At 51.6% G+C, this 21,090-nt stretch overlaps 1 protein-coding gene across 1 annotated transcript in view; it reads left to right on the top strand.

Annotated features, from left to right (window-relative positions):
* Nucleotides 1-21,090, top strand: part of ca10a (carbonic anhydrase 10 (inactive)a) — a 112,063-nt gene that overhangs the window by 11,484 nt on the left and 79,489 nt on the right. The window contains exon 3 of the mRNA XM_086140597.1: nucleotides 6,897-6,971. Coding sequence (XP_085996723.1) covers nucleotides 6,897-6,971 — 75 coding nt within the window. The remainder of the gene's footprint in view (nucleotides 1-6,896; nucleotides 6,972-21,090) is intronic.

Genomic DNA, 21,090 nt, shown 5'->3' with positions numbered 1-21,090 from the left:
CAGACGCCGCTCGCCGTGTCCTCGCCGCACCTCGGACTTATAAACGGACCTCATTTCCAGTTCACTTTTCTGGCCGGCGCATCGGCGCCGCGCTCCCGTACACCGTTCCAGTCACCTGACCACACACACTTATCTGGAGTCGTTCGGTGGAGAGGCTGCTCAAGGTGCCTCGATTAGTATGCTCTTCAAGTAATTAGAGGTTTATTTTCCTCAAGGACTCTTAGACAAACCAGAGATCTGCTAACCGGGAACTTTTCAAGTGAGTGTTTATTCGCCGAACCCTCGCTGCAGATTATCAGAGATTACAGGGAGCGGGAACGAGACGGGGGGGGTCGGGAAGGTAGCGGCGAGGAGTCGGGGGACGGGATCTTCGGATCTCAGGAGACGCAAGGAAACAGCGCACCACGTCCTTCGGGTCTGCGGACCAAGGAGGTCGGCTCCGGGTGGACAAACAGATGTAATGTTTTGTTTGAAATGAGGAATGTCCGCGCTTGGAACGTTTTCACTCGAAGGCTTAATAAGTTGTGATCTTGTTTGATGCGATCCTTCGTGTCCTGCAGAATTTGGGATGAACCCAAATGTATCTCGAGGTGTGGGTGGAGCGCCGTGGCCCGGCGGTTCCTCGGTTCGTGGAGACCCTGCGTGGTCCAGACGTGAGGATGAATGGTTGCGTGTCTGTGTGCGCAGCCTTGTGATTGGCCGATCCGGGGCGAATCCCGCCCCTCACCCACTCGCAGCTTGGATAGGCTCCGCCCCCGCGACCCGACCGCAGGAATTAGCGTCTTAGATAATGAATGAACGAAAGTACCGCTAATAACCGTTTTATCGTTCCGATTATCAGTTTGATTTAAATGAGTAGTTCCTTCGCCTCGAATGCGCGACTGGAAAAGCGAAAATGTTCAAGCGCATTAAGCGAACCGGGGGCAGGTGTGAAAACATTCACAACGTTGCGCTAATGAGCCAAATGCGGAGCTGCCAAGATGTCACCGTAGATCCTGGAGAGAGAGAACGCGACTAAAGCCGCCAAATTTAACCGGGATGTATTTACTCCGCTCAGAAAAAGGAGAAGATGAACTTCCAGATGGAATCATCACTGTTTTCTGCGCCGTAATGAGACCTGCTGTTCCACGGTCACGCTCTCCGACGGAGACCCGACTCTCACACACTTTTAAAGAATCAGTTCGGCTTTCAGATCTCGTCGGTCTTTGTTTCTCATCTCTGGCGGATGTTCTTCGGTTCTAACAGGCGTACGTTTTAAGGGGCTCCTCGAATCGGGTGAGCCGGCCTGGCTGTGCTCCTGGACTCACCGGAGTCCAGATATCAACTGGTGATTGGGCAACAGGCCGCAGACCAGAAGATGTCTCCTGTGGGAGGATCTGGTCTGGTCAGGTCCGGTCAGGTCTGGTTCCTCTGCTGGGTTCAGACGGGTCCGCTATCCCTGTGTTGATCCGGCTTGGCTGGAAAGATGTCGCCCCTCCTCCTGTCTGACGCAGTTTGACAAAGACGCTCCTCCGACTCCTCGGTCAAACTCCTCCCGATCGGCCGTGCACGTGACGGTCTGGTGTGCCCGGCTCCGCCAGGCCGCTGGAAGTGAAGCTCCTCTTGGATGAAGACCAGTCCGGTCGCCGTCGATAGTCCGGGACCCCGACCTCTCGGGCCGTTCGGTAGCCGTCACGGCGGGTTGATGTGGCGGACGTGAATGGTCGTGTCGGTCTGAGAAGGAGAGGACCGGCGCGATCGCGGGTCCAAACATCTGCCGCTCAGGAACCCCGGCTTTATCGTGCAGCCGGAGCGTGACGACCTCCGCATAGGCCCTGATTTACGGCGGCGAGGCGTCGCGGGAACGCGGGGACGCCACGGGAGCGGCCGTGGGCATCCGGGTGGAAAGGATTGATGCGGCCAGAAAAGGCGAGGGGCGGCGGCGAACGCTGTGAAATTGAAACATCACGCCGAAGGTGAACGGTGATTTGTTTTACGAGCCGCCGATCGAAACCGCGGCCCCGTCCGCTTTTACACAACATTCAAGTGCCCCAAATAACCTCCCGCCGTACAGCGGCTCCTGTCATGGAGACCAAATCTCCCACTGCTAATCTGATAATCCTGTGCAGATGTGTGCTGCGCTATGGGAAGGAGCATAGTGTGTGTGTGTGTGTGTGTGCGTGCTGGATGGAGGATAAATATGTGGGATGGGGTGCTCCACACACACACACACACACACACACACACACACGCACATGCCAAGATCAATCCGTACACACATCCAGCCAGTTATATATCACTCATTCTTATATATTTATATGTTTCCAGTGACACTAGTAGGGGATTTTGTAATCTGGACACACAGCTGTCCTCTGTGTGTGAGAACATCATCTCTACTACGGCTTTACTAGGAAAGGAGGAGGGTGGTGTGTGTGTGTGTGTGTGTGTGTGTGTGTGTGTGTGTGTGTGTGTGTGTGTGTGTTCCAGTGATATAATTGGGGCTTCCCTACCACTGTATTACACCGATCATGATGATAACATGGCAACCTTCAATGGACCAAGTGCCAAAAAACACTGTTGCACAGAGAACTATCTCTACACTGTGTGTGTGTGTGTGTGTGTGTGTGTGTGTGTGTGTGTGTGTGTGTGTGTGTGTGATGTTTGGAAGTCCCATATCCAGTCACTGGCCTCGTTTCAAAGGAGGCTTATGGCTCTCAGCTGGACGGGATAACTGGCCGGATAGGAGGACGTACTCGCTTTCTTTAAACCTCCTTAAGAATCTTTCCCTGGATTCCCTTCTTCTACTGAGTGGTTTGAAGAAGAGTCTTTCCTCCTTGGATGAATTCATCCCTTCATTTTGGAAGGGGTGTGTTGTCGGCAGACCTGCGCCTTCACGGACGGCCTTCTCGCCGGGGATTAGAAGCGCTAGGACGTCCTGTGGCGGCTGGCGGCCCCGGGCTGGTCCAAGCTGGTCCAGGACCCGTCCAGGATTCGTCCAGGACCCGTCCACAGGAGAGCAAACCTGGCCGAGGCCTCCTTAGCGAGGCAGGGGTTGAGGAGTCTTTCTTTGCCCGCGTGCCAAATATCACTTCTGCCGCTGAGAGGAAATTAGGTCCTGCCTAAAAAAAAAGACAGAAAGAGTCTGGCAGTAAGAAGGAGGGGACGCCGAATCACCCAGCGCACATAAATAAAGGACCGACAGCGGAGGCTTCCCCGACCCTCTGGTTGCCCGGGGGCTCCTGAAGGCGGTCCCTGGGCCGGAGCCGACGCCTCCCATGATTCCAGGGGCAAATGGGGAACCTTGTGTCACTGATATATAAGATTTGGTCTGGAGCCGCCTTGGTAACGCAGCGGCTCCGGTGTCGGCGGCCCCGGATCCAAAGGCCAGAAAGAGCATCGCTTCACTTGGTAATTGTTTGCGGCCCATTGAGTCTGAGGAGGCGAGCGAGACCGTGGAGATGCTGAATGTATTATCTGACGCATCTTCAGAACGCCATGTTCATACGGCCGTCCTCCAGAAGGAGATCTGGGGAGGAAACACACCATGAGACAGCAAGAGGCAAACTAGGAGTCATTAGAAGCAGTGCCCGGGCCACACGGGTATTACATTACATTACATTAAATCACATTACATTACATACATTTCATCACATTACATTTCATTATATCACATTACGTTACATTACGTTAGATTACATCACGTTACATTTTATACATTACATTACATTGCATTACATTACATATGTTACATTACATTAAATTACATTACGTTACATCACATTAAGTCACATCACATTAAATCACATTACATCACATCACATTACGTTACATTATATTACATCATTACATTACATTACATTACATTACATTGCATTTGGCAAACACTTTTATCCAAAGCGACTTACAATAGAGGACATAGGGACTGCAAATACACTTGCAAATACACATCACATCATATTACATACATTACATTACATCACATTACATTACATACATTACATTATGTTACATTACATTACATAACATACATTACGTTACATTACATTACGTTACATTACATTACATCACGTTACATTACATTACGTTACATTACATTACATCACATTACATTACATGCATTACATTACATAACATACATTACATTACATTACGTTACATCACATTACATCACGTGACATTACATCACATCACATCACATTACATTATGTTACATTACATACATTACATTACATAACATACATTACATTACGTTACATCACATCACATTACGTCACGTTACATTACATTCCAGTCATTTTGCAGACCTTTTCATCCAAAGCGACTTACAAAAAGTCCAATTCAGCGCGGGCTCCATAAGTACAGCTCGGCTCCGTCTTTGGGGAAAACACCTTTGGAGAAGAAGCCGCTAGCTGCTAACATAGTGCTCTGCTAGCCTATGTTATCAACGACGCCATTGTCATGGTCATCCCCGTCTCATGTTGTCACGCCGCTCTCACTCCGTGCACGCATGGCTATTCCTGGAAGGAGATAGAACATGTTTTATTAAAACATGTTTTAATCAGGACGTCAGGGCGGTGCAGGGTTTGGCTCTTCTGCCCGACAGCGGAGCGAGTCCAGGTTTATGTCTGCGTGGGCTCTGCATGTTCCCTCCATGTTGTCCCGCTTCCTTCCTCCGTCATAAAACATGCAGTAGGTTAAGTGAAGACTGTAAATGGGTCAGACCGAGGGATGCCGCCGTGTCTCCACTGGCCATTTTCCGCCTCGCTCTTCCATTTCGCTCTTTTTGGTTGAAGTTCCATCTCCTCCTCGCTCTCTGCGTTGGCGGGGTTGCCGGGCGGCCGTGCTAGCACGTAGCACTCTTGAGGTTTTCATTTTTGGACATTCGTTTAAGTTCTGACGCGGGATGCCGTTCTCTGGCCAATCAGAAGCCGTGGTCGTGCTTCGGTATCGTCTCGGCCTCGTTTGGAACCCGACCAGAGCGGCCGGTACCGTCGCCGACGGACAGGCGACAGAACCCAGAGGAGTCGTGAAGTGGGAAACCCAGCGGGGACCCGAGGGCGGGGTGAAGGAAATATTTAATTTATGACTTACAGCCCTGCTTTTTACCCATTTCTGTTTTGGATTGAAGGCTTTCAGTCGTCTCGCGCGGCAGATCGGTTGGCTTTCCTTCACCCATCACGTTGGTGCTTCGGTACCGTCCACTGTGGGTCGTCATCGGCCGCGGTCGACCACGACTGATTCACAAAGTAACTCCAGGAACCAAGAACCGGAGTCTTCGCCGGATGCTGACGGCGGTTACGGGATGCCTTTGGCATCATTGCACGTCTTCCACGCTCTCGACTCAATCCGTCTTCCAAAGACGGGTCGCTCTCGGGTCGCCCGCCGTCGTGTCGCGTCGCCGACCCGCAAACGCGATCATCTACGGCGGCTCCTCGTATATTAAGCCTGACCTGCTTCATCCTAAATAGGACACCAATTGGTTTGGATTGATTGAGTCGGCCCGGCTTTCAGTCTGTGATTTAACGGGAAACATACTCATATGACAACCCCCCCAACACACACACACACACACACACACACACACACACACACACACACACACAGCTGGGGCTATTAAATAGAGGAACCAATAGAAGCTTGGTGGGAGATAATTGTCTCATAAGTCAGTAAGCACAGCTGTTGGCAAGGTCAGACTTTATTTATGGAAGCCCATGTGTGTCTGAGCATTCCTTCTCCCTCTTCCCCCCTTCTTGTCGTCTCCGTTCGCCTCTTGCCGTCACCTGCCCCGTGCCACGTCGCTCCTCCCCGTCTTCTCTCTCTGCATGGCTGGGCTTCACAATTGCTTTTGGCCAATGAATATTAATGGGGCAGTTTGGATATTATACAAAAACACACTGTTTATTTACAGAGCCAGTCAGTGAATTACGGGGGGGGGGGGGGGGCAGAGGGTCGGCCGAACGCCGCCAGACTCCCGAGTACGAGGATGAAATGGGCCTCCGCTGTGCTAAATAGGATCGAGGTCGGTAAGATTGCGTGGCGAAGCCGATCGGTCATACGGCTCTAAGAGGAGGCCTTGGCGCCGACTCCGGGACCGAACCTCCGCGCAGGAACGTCGCCCGGCGGTTAGCGCTTCCCCCTCGTGAGCAGCGTGAGCCCCACCTGACAGCGGTCGGGACGTCTTTTCCTGCCAAAACCTCAGCGTGTCCTCCTGTGAGTGACAGGTAACCGATCGAGGTTAAGCCCCGCCCCCTGGCCGGCGGCGGCGGCGCCCCCTCAGTGACCTCGTCTGCAATTTGACGGGTAAATTGATGGATAAATACGTCTTTTCTCGGCACGCCGATGGCTCCTTCCGCTATGTCAGCTTTCTTTTTTTTTTTTTTTTGTGGAAAAAAAAAGGTCACCGGACCGTTTGCCCCCCGGCCGGACCCTCCGCCCCCACCCAGGCATCCCATAATGACAAGCCAACATCACCAGATCGCAGACGAACAAAGTTGCGATGCTCTTTGCACCTCCCCCCCCCCCCCATACTCACATAACATGACTGAATGCATTTCCATAGTAATGCCTCGGGACTGCACGAATCAGTGTGTGTGTGTGTGTGTGTGTGTGTGTGTGTGTGTGTGTGGTTGGACACCAGCAAGGAGAAGCTGCAATGCTATTGGACGGCTGCTGGCTCCTGTGCCTATTTGCAAAGAGCTCGTGCAGAGAGGGTTAGCGGGGTGCCTGGAAATGATGAGGGTGGGTTGGGGGAGTAAAAAAAAAAAAAAAAAAAAAATCGGATTTCAGTTGTGGAGCGTCTGAACTCTGCAGGACCACATTTCTGCTTTCTTGTTCTGGTTTCAGATCTAAGTGATTGATGTCCCCTGTAACTGCGTTTTTATTTTTTTTGTTTTTTTTTTTCTCTTCTCACCTCACAGCGCAGCCGAATCCGCCGAAAATTCACGAAGGATGGTGGGCGTACAAGGAGGTGGTGCAGGGGAGCTTTGTTCCAGGTAAGCCCGGGAACAGTCGGCGGCGCCTTGACGCCGAGAAGGTTCCCACAGAATAATGATTTCTCTACGGGCCCGTTAACCGCATCGCGCGCTTCATTGTGTCGTCGGAGGTTGTTCCATATTACGAGTAACGCCGGGCAAACCTCGCCTTCGGCAAAAGTGTTGTTTTTCTCACTCCAGACAGAACTTCCTCGCTCTCGCCGCTCGGCTGTCGCGTCTCGGCTGATTGACGGCGGCTCGCCGCTCCCCGCGCCGCTCCGCTCTCGTCAATCTGCGCGCAAGACCAATTATTTTGCCAGGTTTTTCTGTTGTACCGCGCGGCAAAGGTGCTTTTGATTGAGCCGGCAGGTGGCTGCCGTGCGCGTGTGCTCGTGAACACGCTCCGGATCATTTCAAGCTTCACAATTATCTACTTCCAGCTGAAACGTCTCGGGGAACTCAAAGGACACGGTGCTGATCTCCGCCGCTCCCGCAAAGTTTGGTTTTCGTGTGAAGGTTTACCTTAGGATGGCGGCGAACGCACGGAGGTTAGAGGTCTGTTGAAGATGCCGCGCTAACATTTGCGCGGCAGCGCGAGGCTGTTCTTTCACCCCGAACGCGCGCACGTCGCTAAAGCTCTCGTCGCCGTCGCTAACGTGTCGGATGGCAGTCGGAATATCAATTCCAGGCAACTCGGCACCCTCGGGAGTCCTCACACCTGGCATATTTGGAGCAGTTATTTTAAAACGAGCTAATATTTCATCCCCAACATCACTCTGAGAGCGGGCGCGAGCGCGGCGACGAGGTTCCGATGAGGGAGCGAGCTCGCTCAGCGACTGACGCCGTTGCTCTTTGCTCTTCCTCCTGTGAAAACGTCCCCGAGCCACATCGGGAGCTCCCGCCGTCGTTCCAGGCGACCGGACCGGGATGCTTTGAAAACAAATATTTGTTGGCGCGAAGCCGCACGGAGGCCCGGCGAGGGGCCGGCTCACGTGATCACGCGCAAATCCGACTGCCATCTGAGAGCGACGTATACGGAGGACGGGGTTTGCTTTGCTTCACGGTTAATGACGGGGAGCTGTCGGCGAGAGGCCTCTTCTTCCGGTGGATCAGCTCCGCGGAAGGTGTCGGATCAGGAAGGTCGCCCGCCGCTTTGCCGTTTGAGTCACGAGCGCGCTCGTCTTCGCGCTGAGAAGGTACGCGGTCCGTTCTCCGCACGTCCGCCTGGGTTTGCTCGGGTTTCACAAGTTCATCGGAGACCTTAAGCCGTGCCGTGATCACAGAGCCACCAGAAAAATTGGCGTGGGTTGACAAATAAATTCATCGTTTTGGCGAAACGTCCCGAAAAAGAGAACCCTCCGGCGCCGAGGGAGCGCACGTCCACCGCCGTCCGGACAGAACAACCTGGATTGAATGCGTTCGGTTGCAAAGCCGAGCCCCAATCTGGGAAGGCTTTCTGATTTCCACCTAAAGTTGCCGACGTCCCGTGGACCGATCGGCCGCGCGACTCCTGATTTGTAACCGCGGCTTCTTCCTTGTGGCCGTCGGGAAGTAAAGCGTCGCCCCTAAACGGATGCAGCTCTCCAAAGGCAACAGTATCAGTGCTTCTGCAGAGTGTCGCCGCCGCGGTGCAGCTCTGTCGAGCCGGCGTGTCCGTCGCAATCGATTTATCGCTGACGCGCAACCGCACCTTGCATTTTGATATTAAAACGCAGGGCCGCGACCGCGTGTTCCCAACTTATCTCGAATATTCAGCTTCGTCCGAGGCGAAACAAGTCGATTTCGCCGCGCGTTTCAGATTCATTAAGTGTCACATCAATGTCAGAGATTAAAGCGGGCGCGCCGAGGTCGGGATTAGAGGCCGGAAATGGAAAGCAGCGGCCGAGAGAGTGATACTGCGGTGTTGACACAATGAATGAAGACATCTGTTTCCCAAAGCCAACTCCACGTCGCTCCCAGCATGGTCAGGCATACAAATAAGCGCCTGTTTGTCCTTCCACTCGGTGATTTGCTCCTCCGTGCATCTCGCCTCTCTCCTCTGGCAGTTCTCCACTTGCTTTACGAACCGCCGTGCCGGAACAGCCCGAGCATTTAAAGTGTGCGCGTAATCCTCCCGTGGCCACACACACACACACACACACACACACTCACGGTATTCCCAACACTTGTTACTCGTCTAAAAGCCGGCTTGCATTTCATAGCTGGAACGTTAAGTTGAACTCCAGGCTTGTGCGCGCGCATGATGCCCAGATGAATAGCGCGAGGTGGAATAAGATGAATCGGGGCGATCGGCGGGTCGAGACGGCTTCGGGTCACCGAAAGTAAAGTCCTACTTCGGCGTCGGCCGGTTCCGCCGGCGGCTCCGGACGCTGGGGACGGGCGCCCGATCATTTATGCGAAATCCTGGCAAGGCACAAAATGGGGCGCTGCTTTACCGTCACGCTACGTCTGCAACGATCAAATCGGCGAGCGGTCTATGAAGGGATGAGGGATGAGGCCGCGGGTAGAGCAAAAGTCAGCCTTGTCTAGAAGATGCCAACAAATTAGCCTTGCTAACATTAGCGGCTGCAGTTTAGGGAGTGCAATTAGCAAAGGGTATTTTTACCCCGCAGGTCGCGAAACCTCGGTGACGCTAATGAACACGTCCGAACGAAAGCGGACCGAAGACGTCCGTCCCGGCTTGATGCATTTTACACCCAGGCAGCACAAACGCCTTCGGATCCACGCGGATCCTCGGCAGTCAGTGTCAAACCAACCCCACGCAGGTTTGACGGTCCAGTTTGGTCGACAAAAAACGCATTTCTATCCAAGTCCAATGGCAGACCTTTATCTCTGACACGGTTCTTTAAGGTTCTCTGAGGAAGAACAGTCCTGCTGGTGTCTTAAGTAAGGATGGAGCGTGGAAGGACTTGCCAGGCTTGAGGTCTTCACTTTGAACCCAACAAGACCTTCAGTAGTACTGGTTCTTCTATTTCGTTTCTTAAAATTGGACACGTTGAACATTTTTTGTTGTTTTTTATCCATGGGTTGAGGATGTTGCAGTGTTTGGCTCCTCCTCCTCCAGGAGGTCTTCCTGTGTGGAGTCTCCATGTTCTCCCCGTGTCTGCATGGGGTTCCTCAGGGTTCTCCGGGTCCAAACACGTGCGGGAGGTTCACGGAGACCCCGTGTTGTCTGGATCGCGCGATCCCGTGACGGCCGAGCGGCGGGTCCACGACGCACCTGGTCGATCGCTGCAGGACGGGCGATGGAGAAACCGAATGGATGAACGATCCCCCCGATCCCGACGAGGATGCGGCGTTCGAGTCTGTCGCACCTCAGTTGCTTCAGTTGCTTTTTTTTTATGTTTTTTACTTCTTTATACAGATTTAGCAGCCAGGCATCTCATAAAGAAGTGCAGGATGGCGCCTGAATGATTTATCACATGTGACAGTTCTAGGACTCCTTAATGTAAACCTGGGTATTTTATTGGCAGAGGAAATAATATTGAAGCAATTGGAATAGAAGTGATTCCACTCCCTGGCTGTGGAAGCAATAATGCCTGTGTAAGGCTACGCTCAGCAGCAGTCCAGTCGCGCCATCAGAAATTTGAGCCCCTCTCATCACTCGGTAATGGCATATTTCTTTCAGCGGGGGTGAAAACCCGTAGCTCAGCACTTTGAAACCCCCAAGGTTGAAATAGTAAATATGATCCCAGACGTGATCGTGTCTCCAGAAGTGGCCATTTGGAGAACAGCTCACATATATCGCCCGCTCGTCTCAATTAGTCTCCTATTTGCCGCGAGTCACCGTCCACCACGACCACGCGGAGGCTGGTTTTAGGTGCTGGTTTTAGCCGGCGCTTTGCGAGGCAGCCTCTTGTTCCGACACACTCGGTACTTCGGGGTCCTTTGGACGTTTTCTGGTCACGTGAGTCAATGAATGAATGTGTTCCGGCGACGACGAGTAGCGGTAAATTAGCGAGGTGAAATCAGATGCCGCAATCCCGTGACTCCGTCGGCGCCGCGGGACTCCGAGCCGCAGGCCGTGTTGGTTTAAAAGCTCCACCGAGTCACGTTTGCTCTTTCCTATCGAGTCTTCACCTCCGGGAGAAGGTCATTTCCTCATAAATCTCCCCGTCGTATCAGTGATTTTACCACTTCCATAGCCCGCATTTGCTGCAGCGTCTCATGTTTTGCCGTTCGCTTTTTTCCTCCCTGTCATTGTCATGGCAACACTGAATTAGCATTGCTGCCAAACAGCAGAATGAAAACATTAGGAGTCCTCTAAGAATACTTTTTTTCTTCTCTACTCAGTTTCTCTAATTACAGACATCTGGACTAAGAAAAAAACAAAAAGAAAACCGATGCTTATCACTTTTAATTATTCTGTAAGGCTTCCGTCTCATGTCTTTATTGATGAGCCCAAAAACAAGAAGCAAGGCATACGTGCCCTGAAGTGTGATGAGCAGTTACCTTTTTTGGCAACACAGAACGACAGCTATTTGCAGATGATTTGTCTCATTTATTCAGGTACTTATTCATGTGTTCACACATGGAAAACTAAAGGACTAAAGCGGCGGTCGGTGACAGCAAAGCATACGTGTACTAATGACTCCGGTGGAGAGGAAGATGAGGGGGAAGGACAAAGTGGCGGAAGCCGAAAAGGGAAGAGTGTTGTGGTGTGTTCGGGGAGGAATTGACAAAGACTCGAGGAGACAGGTAGGAGAGTACATGTCTGGAAGGAAGGTAGGAAGCGCAAGAGTGAATACAGAGAAAGAGATTAGCAAGGAGGAGGTGGGACACTAAGTGTCTGCAGAGAGCAGACAGGAGTTCACGGAGACACACAACCAGGTGAAAGTAGAGACGGCAAAGGCTGAAGAAAGGGCGTAAGATGACTTGTATGCTCGGTCGGACAGTAAGGAGCGAGAGAGAAGTATTCCTACGGGACTAGGATGTTTGCAGATGACATTGTGATCTGTAGTGACAGCAGGGAGCGGGAGGGGCATCTAGAGAGGTGCAGGTAGACTTTGGAAAGAAGAGAAGTGAAGGTTAGACACGGCAAGGCAGACCGGACACCGCCGTGTGCTCATGGCTCTGCAGATGTTGAAAGACGGGAGTCTCCTGAGAAACAACAGGCGGCTCTGACCTTTTTCGTATACGACATCTGTGTTTTTAGTCCAGTCTAGTTTATTGTCCAAATGAACGCCCAGGTACTTGTGCTTTATTGGACACCACCTGGGCTTCATCTCTGAGACGTGGCAGGAGCACTGGATGATGTTTGGGAAACAAAGAGGAAGACTTCATTTCAAAGAGCAACAAAGTGATGCATTAAAATCCCGCTTCTGCTGAATAAATCAGCAAAGAGTGAGAAACATGGGTGGATTCTGGTGCCGCGTACGCCCGCCGCTGAGGGTTAGTCCCTTTCATGGAAACCTCCACGTTACTGTCAGAATCTGCAGAAGAGATCACGTCATACTCGAGGCTCCCGATCCCGGGCGGAAAGTCTTCGGCTTCGGCCGCCCGCCATCTTATCTGAGCCCCTCGACGACGATATTGGCTACTTGTGCAGCAAGTGGAGCAAGACAAGAGCATTAGAAGTGCAAATTCCAATCACTTCATCCTGTCTCTTCTTCTTCGGGGTAACTTGAAGATAATTTCACCAGTCGGAGGCTTTACCTCCACAATCGTATTTATTTTAAAGGGTTTATATTTGCATTGCGCCGCGTGTGCGTCCCTCGACGGCGAGCCGGTTTTCTTCTGCCGGCAAGGGATGCTCTCGTATCGCCGGCTCCCGGCCGTCATTTATTCCACGGGTCGGTCGCCGTCACAGATCCATTTCGTGGCGCGGCAGACGGTCGCTCTTGTCAAACACTCTTGTTTCATTGTTTGTCGACGTCAGAAAAAGTCCCGAAATACACCTGAGCCCTCTGACAGAACAACCAGACACCTGGTAATCTCCGGCAAATACGGAAACAAACATAATCTTCTTTCACCTCCAGTAACTCTTGTTTAGGCCGATTCATCTGTTTTAAATATTTTGATGTTTTGTATGGCTTTAATTGGCCGCTTTAACGCTCTCGCTTTTTGACATTTTCCATCTGCTCCTTATTCGTTACTCGGAATCTTCTTCCACTCTGTTTTTCCAAAATCTCCGTGTGAGATGTGAACCTCCTCACCAATTAAAATGAAAGGACGTCCTGTGAATACAAATCTGATTTCGATGACCCGTCACGGAGGAGCAGCGGCTCCAGCTTCTTCCTCGCAGCAGAAGGTCCCTGCTTGGGTTCCCGCAGGGTTCCTCCCTGCGTGGAGTCTCCATGTTCTCCGTGTCTGCTTTGGGTTCCTCAGGGTTCTGCTGGTTCAGTGGAGACCCTGCTGGTCCAGATGTGTGGATGAGAAGGTGAACGTCTGCTTGCCTCAGTGTGAGACTCCATCGCCCGGCAAGCTGATGGCAGGATGGAGAATGACTGTATGAATGAGGGAATTCATCAGCAAAACATCTCATTATGAGAGGAATTTATTAGTAAACTCGTTAAAAAGCTGCTTTATTCGCTTTTATATATATATTTTTTTTATTTTCTAGCTGTCTGGGGCTATAACCAACGCAAGCTTTTAAAAAGAAAAGAAAAAAAATCTCTGCTCATCAAGGTTGTTCCAGCGTCTTGGAGCGAAACAGCTGAAAGAAGCATTAGCAAATGATTTGGTTCTGCTTCAAGCAACAACAAGAGGAGAGCCGGGATGATAAACAACCTTCCTGGTTCAAAAATTTTAAAAAGTGGTCGTCTGTTCCAAGGCCGTGGAGAAAGTTCGGAGCACATAAAGCGGTCCAGGTTTCCGGCGGGAAACGCTAGAATCCTGAGTGGATTGACGGCGCCGAGGAGGCGGGAACCTTTCGAACCGCCGACGAGCGGCGACGGAAAGCAGCTCCGGGGTCGCAGGGTCACGGCAGCGCCTTTACGGGAAGAAATACCGTTTTCTTCTCGGCCGCTCCGTTCCGGTCCCGCTCACGGCGGGTGTTTTGGGCCGGATGATAGCCCACAGCTGACGTACCCAGCGGGCTCGTTCATGTTTCTCAAGAATCCCCGTAAATACGCCGCGTCCCGACGGAGGAGGTAAAAACAAATGACCTCCGGCGCCTCTTTCAGATCAGAGATGAAACCCAAGTGTGTATCTTCACGGCGCCGCGACGCGCAGCTGCGTTTTTGCTAACGGGAGCCGAGAGGTCGCGGAGGTCCGGCCGCAGACCGCCGGGCTGCGTCCCGGCTTCCTGTCCAGCCCGATCCGCTCGCCGTCGATGCAGACTTTCAGCCGAGGTGTTCGGGAGCAGCCTGAGTCTAAGTAAGATGAGATTAACTTTATCGATCCCCATAGGGGAAATCCTCAAGAAATATGAATATAAATTGACAGACATTTAGAAGGTAATTAGAAAAGGCAGAAGACATCCACAGATAGAGAGACAGCAGAGAACAACAACAGCAGGACAAGGATGAGGACGGACTGGATGAAAAACAAAGTCCAGTAGAGAAAGGCTGAAAACAGGCAACCAAGACTAAACGACATCATAGACAGAGTGACGATAGCGATGACAAGGATAAAGAAAATAAATTGAAATGTGCAGGAAGCGAGTGGGCTGAGATGAACAAGAACAAATGGAAGTCCACAGAGTGTGTGTGTGTGTGTGTGTGACATGCCAGTGAATGGGTGAGTGAATGGATGAGGCCTGAACAGATGTTGTCGTGAAGTTGTGTGTCGTCCGCGGGCACGAAGGAGCGTCTGAAGCGTTGGGTCTTGATGAGCCGTCGGCTCGGGCGTGGGAAGGAACGTCCTGGAGAGCTCCCGGTTTGTCCTTCACCTCCCCGCCGCCACCCGTCGGAGATCCGTCCCACCACCGAGCGGACTTTCTCACCATCTTGTTGAGCCCCACCAGCGCTGGCTACCAAAGACCGGCAGAAGGTCTTGAGGAGCTGCAGACACCAAACCACCTCGGCCTCCTCTGGAAGAACATCCAGCTCCGATCCTTCTTGTAGAGAGCAGCCATGTCGTGAGTCCGGTCCAGTTTATTGTCCATGTGTTTCACGCGTTCACTTCACCGTGCATCTTCAGAGGCCGGAAAGTTAAACAAACTCCGATTCAACAAAGAAAGAAATTTGAAGAACGTCCGAGTGGAACGGCAGGAATCCTTAAAGGGACGGGAAAGAAGTGAAGAGACGGCGGTGAGGAGAAACAGGAGATCAGCAGGAGAGGAGAGGTGGAAAGGAAATGACTCTCAGAGGCAGAGGGAAAGAAAACAAAGCAAACCGGCAGCGGCGAAAGGGAAATTAGCAGATGAGAAGAGAAGAGCATTCAAGAGAGGAGAAGGTAGAACAGAGACAGGAAGTGGGAGGAGATGAAAGGAAGGGAGGATGAGGAGAGCCGGGAGGACAGGTGAGATGGAGAGGTGAGGAGGGTTACGTGAGGAGAGAACCAGACCAGGAGAGGAGATGAAAGAGGAGGAAGACGAGAAGACGAATAAATTGAGGTGAAGGATGAAGGTGAAGGTGGAGGGTTTTCATAAACATCTGTGAGAAGGAAACGCAACGCTGGAAAGGAAATTCTGTCTCAGGGTGACAGAGACTTTTTCATCATTATACCAGCCCTACCGTGTGTGTGTGTGTGTGTGTGTGTGTGTATGCGCTCTCACACACACACACACACACACACACTACTTTCCTTGACCTGGATAGTCCTGGTTAGCAGCCGTTCCCCTCCTCACCGTCTCGCTGTGTCTCTTCGTCTTTGCCGTCAGCTGAGAGCCGTGGGTGTGTCAGTGCTGCTCCAGAAGGGCAGCTTGTGCTAACGCTAACTGGGCCGTGGCGCCAGCAGGTGGTTTGCTCAGGTGGGTTTGTGGTTGAAGACTCCATCGGGGCCGGAAATGCGACATGCGGCTTTTTTTTTAAAGCTGCTGGGTGGAGCTCTCCTGCGGCGGAAGCAAAATTTGATGAAGAGCCAGATTCAATCGGTGGCACAAGGGCTTAGAGGGGATATGAAGTTGACGGCAATAGGAATAGGTAGAATATGGAATAGGTTAGATGTCTTCATCTTCTTCTTCTTCTTCTTCTTCTCCTTTGGGCTTATCCCTTCAGGGGTCTCCACAGTGAATCCACCTTCTCCATCTAACCCTATTCTCTGGATCCTCCTCTCTCACACCAACTCCCTTCATATCCTCTCTCACGATGTCCCTCAATCTTCTCTTTGGTCTTCCTTTAGACCTCCTGCCTGGCAGCTCCACCTTCAGCAACCTTCCACCCAGATCTTCATCAGAGTTTGGCCATGAACAGATGAGCGTTCCTGTCTAAACCATCTCAGTCATCACTTTGTCTCGGTCATACATGTCCTGCACCTCCTCTGTCACACCAACTAACTTCATATCCTCTCTCATGACGTCCATCAATCTCCTCTTTGCTCTTCCTCTAGACCTCCCATTCCATCATCTGTCTACTAATATGTTCACTCTCTCTCCTCTGTCCATGACCCAACCATTTCTCTCCAAAACATCTAGCATGTGCCGTCCCTCCGATGGACTCATTCCTGATCCTCTCCATCCTGGTCGCTCCCAAAGAGAACCTCAGCGTCTTCATCTCTGGGACCTCCAGCTGGTCATTGTCGCTGTTTGTAGATCATCTCACCAGTGTCTCCTCCACCTTTCCTTTCCTTCTGGCTGATGTTCTTCTATCTCTTCGTGCTCCTGACACTTTTCTCCATCCATTCCAACCTGCTTGAACCCGTTTCTTCACCTCTTCTCCACACCCTCCTACGTTGTGGACCGCACTATGCAAATGCTAACAATTCATTTGTCCTGAGCTCCTGTGCGCCCTGGTGTCTCCTGGCCTGGGCGCTGAGCTCCACCTCCAGAAGAGCTGGAGGGGGTTTGGTACGGTGATGGGAGCAGATGTGTGGAAGTGCGGCAGCATGATTGACAGCGGTTCCAGTTTGCGGGTCTTCTCTTCATTTTTTTCCAAGAGAAATGATGTAAAGCTCAGCGCTACCTGGAAAGTATTTTTTTAATTTAAAAGCTCTTCCTCATCCGGAGCGTTTAATCCACCGCATCAGTTCCCGGGAAGGATGGCGATGCGAGGGTTATCTCCACGAGGTTGTGAAAAAGCACGAAATTCTGCAGTTTCACTTTCACACGCGGGTTTAATAGAATAAATATTGTCGAGTTTGTTTTCAGTTCGTCTTGTTGGTTTAGTTTTCCTTGCATTGCGTTGGATTGCGAAGCAGACCGCTGATTCGGGCTTCGCTGCAAAGTTCTTGCATCATCTTCCATGCCCTTTCCTCACAGCGCACTCTTAAACCCGGCGAACGTCCGCATCGGCGCCGGGCGTCTGAAGCCAGCGGGTCTGATGCTGCGGGAACCGGCCAGTGTAGGCCTGCAAATTGGTTCAGAAGAGGGTTCTTTTTTCACATCAGGGGTTTTATTTGGATTCACGTTTCCACGCTGTGATGGATCCCGGCCAGCAGACGGCAAGATGGGTCGCTTTCTGCTCGGCTCCTCAGAGACCGACGCTGCTTTTCACCCAAACCTCCGACCACGTTGTTTCTCCCCTGGATGTAAATCCAGCCGCCGTCTTTAAGAGACGATGGCTGATGGCTGCTGATTGGCTACCGCGGGCATTATGTGTTATTGTGTGTGTGTGTGTGTGTGTGTGTGTGTGTGTGTGTGTGTCATTGAATTCCAGTGTGTTGACTATCGTGTCTGAATTGCATCAAATCTTTTCCTCCTTGCTGATGCTCCATTGAGGGTTGGCCACAGCCAATCACCTGCTTCCATCGAACGCACAGCCAATCACCTGCTTCGATCGATCGCGCAGCCAATCACCTGCTTCCATCGAACACACAGCCAATCACCTGTCTCCGTCCAACACACATCCAATCACCTGCCTCCATCTGAGAGCTCCTCTCAGATCTTTCTCCAGACCTCCTCCCTTGCGGTCTCGTCGTCGCCTCCTTGCTTCGTCCCTCCTCAGTCGGTGTCCAAACCAGAACTCATCTCTCCATCCCAGGAATGTTGCTGAACACCTCCGGCTCCTCGGTGCTCCTGCGGAGGTTCTGGCAGCCGAGTGGTCGCCTGTAGGAGATGAAGCTCACGCACCTGTAGATAACGCACTGATTTTATGCTAATCAGGAAGCCAAACTCTGAGCCGCTAATTGCTGACACTCATTCCAGAAATGCTCCCCCATGTAGCCGCGGTTCAGCCCGTTAGCATCTTCCAAACGGAGAAGACGCTCTGCGTCCGTCCGGCCGGCCGGCGCTCGCCTCTGCCGGGACGGCGAGCAAGACACTCTTTAAAATGAATGAGGCACGGGATGAGAATGAGATGAAAGGCTTTGCAGTAAAACCGCAGGAAAAAACGGAGTATTTGAGCCGTGGCGCTGCCGCTCGGCCTCCTTCGCTTCTCCGGCTTGTTTACGGAAAGAGGTGAAGTTCTTGTCCGGCGGACCCGGTTAGCCGCGACGTTAGCAAACATCTGGACTCGTTCGTCGCCGCGCGAAACGCCGTCTTCGGTTGAACTCGCGTTCGTTCTCGGTTTCCCGTTCTCGACGGAAAATCCAATTTGAAGCGAGGCCGAAACGCGCGTTTGGCGTCGGTCGTTAGATGTCAACGTCAACGTGCTCGCACGGCTTTATCACGCATTAAAAGATTAACCGCCGTTATTTATTGACATATGTGGACGGCTTTAAATCCCGACACACACACATGTATTTCATAATCTCCTTTACTGCCACTTTCCAACATGTATGAGAGCTACCTGCCATGTTCTATGGGGATTACACACACACACACACACACACACACACACACAATTTTCTTAAAGAAATTTGAGAGTGTGGAAAAATGTAAAGAAACAGGTTCAAGCAGGTTAAGATTAGTAAAGATAGCTTTATTGATCCCCATAGGGGAAATTCTTTTATCACAGCAGCGTGACAGATTATAAGTGTCAAATAAATATAAATAGAGAGACAATTAGAAAAAGCAAAACACGTCCACGAATAATAATAGACATCGGAGAACAAGAACAGCAACAACATGAAGGAAGACAGTAAGGATGAAAGTAGACACCCAAGACTAAACAACAACATAAAGAGTGACAGCAGCCATGTTAAGTATGAAATAAATAAAAATAGGCAGGAGGCAGGTGGGCTGAGAGCAACAGGATAAAAAAGACAGCAGAGCTTTGAGGCATGACATGTGGATGAAGGGGTGAGGTTGGATGAAGACGGGTGGAGGAGGGTTTCAGGGGCACGAAGAGATAGAAGAACATCAGCCAGAAGGAAAGGAAAGGTGGAGAAGACGATGCTGAGATGATCTACAAACACTGACAATCACCAAAAGACAGGAGGCAGAGCTGGAGGTGGCAGAGATGAAGGTGCTGAGGTTCTCTTTGGGAGTGACCAGGATGGAGAGGATCAGGAAGGAGTCCATCAGAGGGACGACACATGGAAGATGTTGTGGCCAGAGAGGGTCAGAATGAGATGGTCGGGTCACAAACAGAGGAGGGAGAGTGAATACATTGGTAGACGGATGATGGAATAGGACGTCTAGAGGAAGACCAAAGAGAAGATGGATGGACGTAGTGAGAGAGGATATGACGTTAGTTGGTGTGACAGAGGAGGTGCAGGACATGTATGGCCGAGACAAAACGATGACTGAGACGGTTTAGACACGAACGCTGATCTGAACATGTTCAAACTCTGATGAAGATCTGGGTTTAAGGTTTCTGAAGGTGGAGCTGCCAGGCAGGAGGTCTAGAGGAAGACCAAAGAGAAGATTGATGGACGTCATGAGAGAGGATATGACGTTAGTTGGTGTGAAAGAGGAGGTGCAGGACATGTATGACCGAGACAAAACGATGACTGAGATGGTTTGGACACGAACGCTGATTTGATCATGTTCAAACTCTGATGAAGATCTGGGTGTAAGGTTTCTGAAGGTGGAGCTGCCAGGCAGGAGGTCTAGAGGAAGACCAAAGAGAAGATTGATGGACGTCATGAGAGAGGATATGACGTTAGTTGGTGTGAAAGAGGAGGTGCAGGACATGTATGACCGAGACAAAACGATGACTGAGATGGTTTGGACACGAACGCTCATCTGATCATGTCCAAACCCTGATGAAGATCTGGGTGGAAGGTTTCTGAAGGTGGAGCTGCTAGGCAGGAGGAAGACCAAAGAGAACATGGATAGATGTAGTGAGAGAGGAGGATCCAGAGAATAGGGTTAGATGGAGAAGGTGGATTGGCTGTGGAAACCCCTGAAGGGAAGAGCCCAAAGGAGGAGAAGAAGAAGATCAGACAAAGTCATTGCTCTATAACTGCAGTTCACCTGATGTCAAATGTGCACCTGTGGATGGATGAGCAGGCTGATAGGTAGAAGGTAGATGGCCTCCACCGGATTGCATCTAGCGTCCGCTCGCACTCCTGTGACGGCAGATCTGCGGCGCCGGGCGCCAAGCGGCCTTCGGAGTGGAGCCGGCGACCTTCGGAGCGGAGGGCCAACCCGTGACTGGATCGGCTGCCCGATGTGGACGGCGACTGTCACGTGGAAGCCGCGCCTTCAAAGCGCGGCGTTGTTTGAGCAGCTGCGGCGGCGACCGAGCGTTCAGGCAGGAAATGTGTCCTGTTGTACAGAGATATTTATAGGTGAAACAGAGCTGCGTTCCAAAGCACTCTTACCTGCTTTCTGTGCATTTCTGGCCGCTACGCCACAAAAACATAATTAAATTAACACCGCGGGCTTAATGGGATCCCGTGGACCGTGCACGGCCGCGTGCATGAATGAATGCATGAACCCGTCCCGTGAAACGACACGTGTAAGCGCATGTGTAACCAGAACATATGGCGCAAGGCGAGCCGACGCGACCGATGTGTGTGTTTTGAGAAGAAGCCATCAGCGCCGCTCCCCGGATCCACATCTGTCAAGGGCTGAGAAGCTCCGAGTCCTCCTGCAGCGCCTCTGCGGCTCCTGGAGACGCCTCTTATTAATATCTCCGCGCAGCTCCTTCTTTAATTAACTATCGCGGGTTGATAAGTAATTGAGTCAATTTCATGGGGCTGATCCGGAGCCGTAGCACAGGTGCGCTGCTGTTCATTGTCGGCGCTCCTTCACGTCGAAAGGAGTCCGTTG

Source organism: Fistularia commersonii, chromosome 33 (genome assembly GCF_037954325.1).
Source record: "Fistularia commersonii isolate RoL2024-O1a breed Wild chromosome 33, RoL_Fcom_v1.0, whole genome shotgun sequence".
Lineage (NCBI taxonomy): Eukaryota > Metazoa > Chordata > Actinopteri > Syngnathiformes > Fistulariidae > Fistularia > Fistularia commersonii.
Note: the sequence above shows the minus strand (reverse complement) of the source record. Positions and strands in the feature narration are given on the sequence as shown.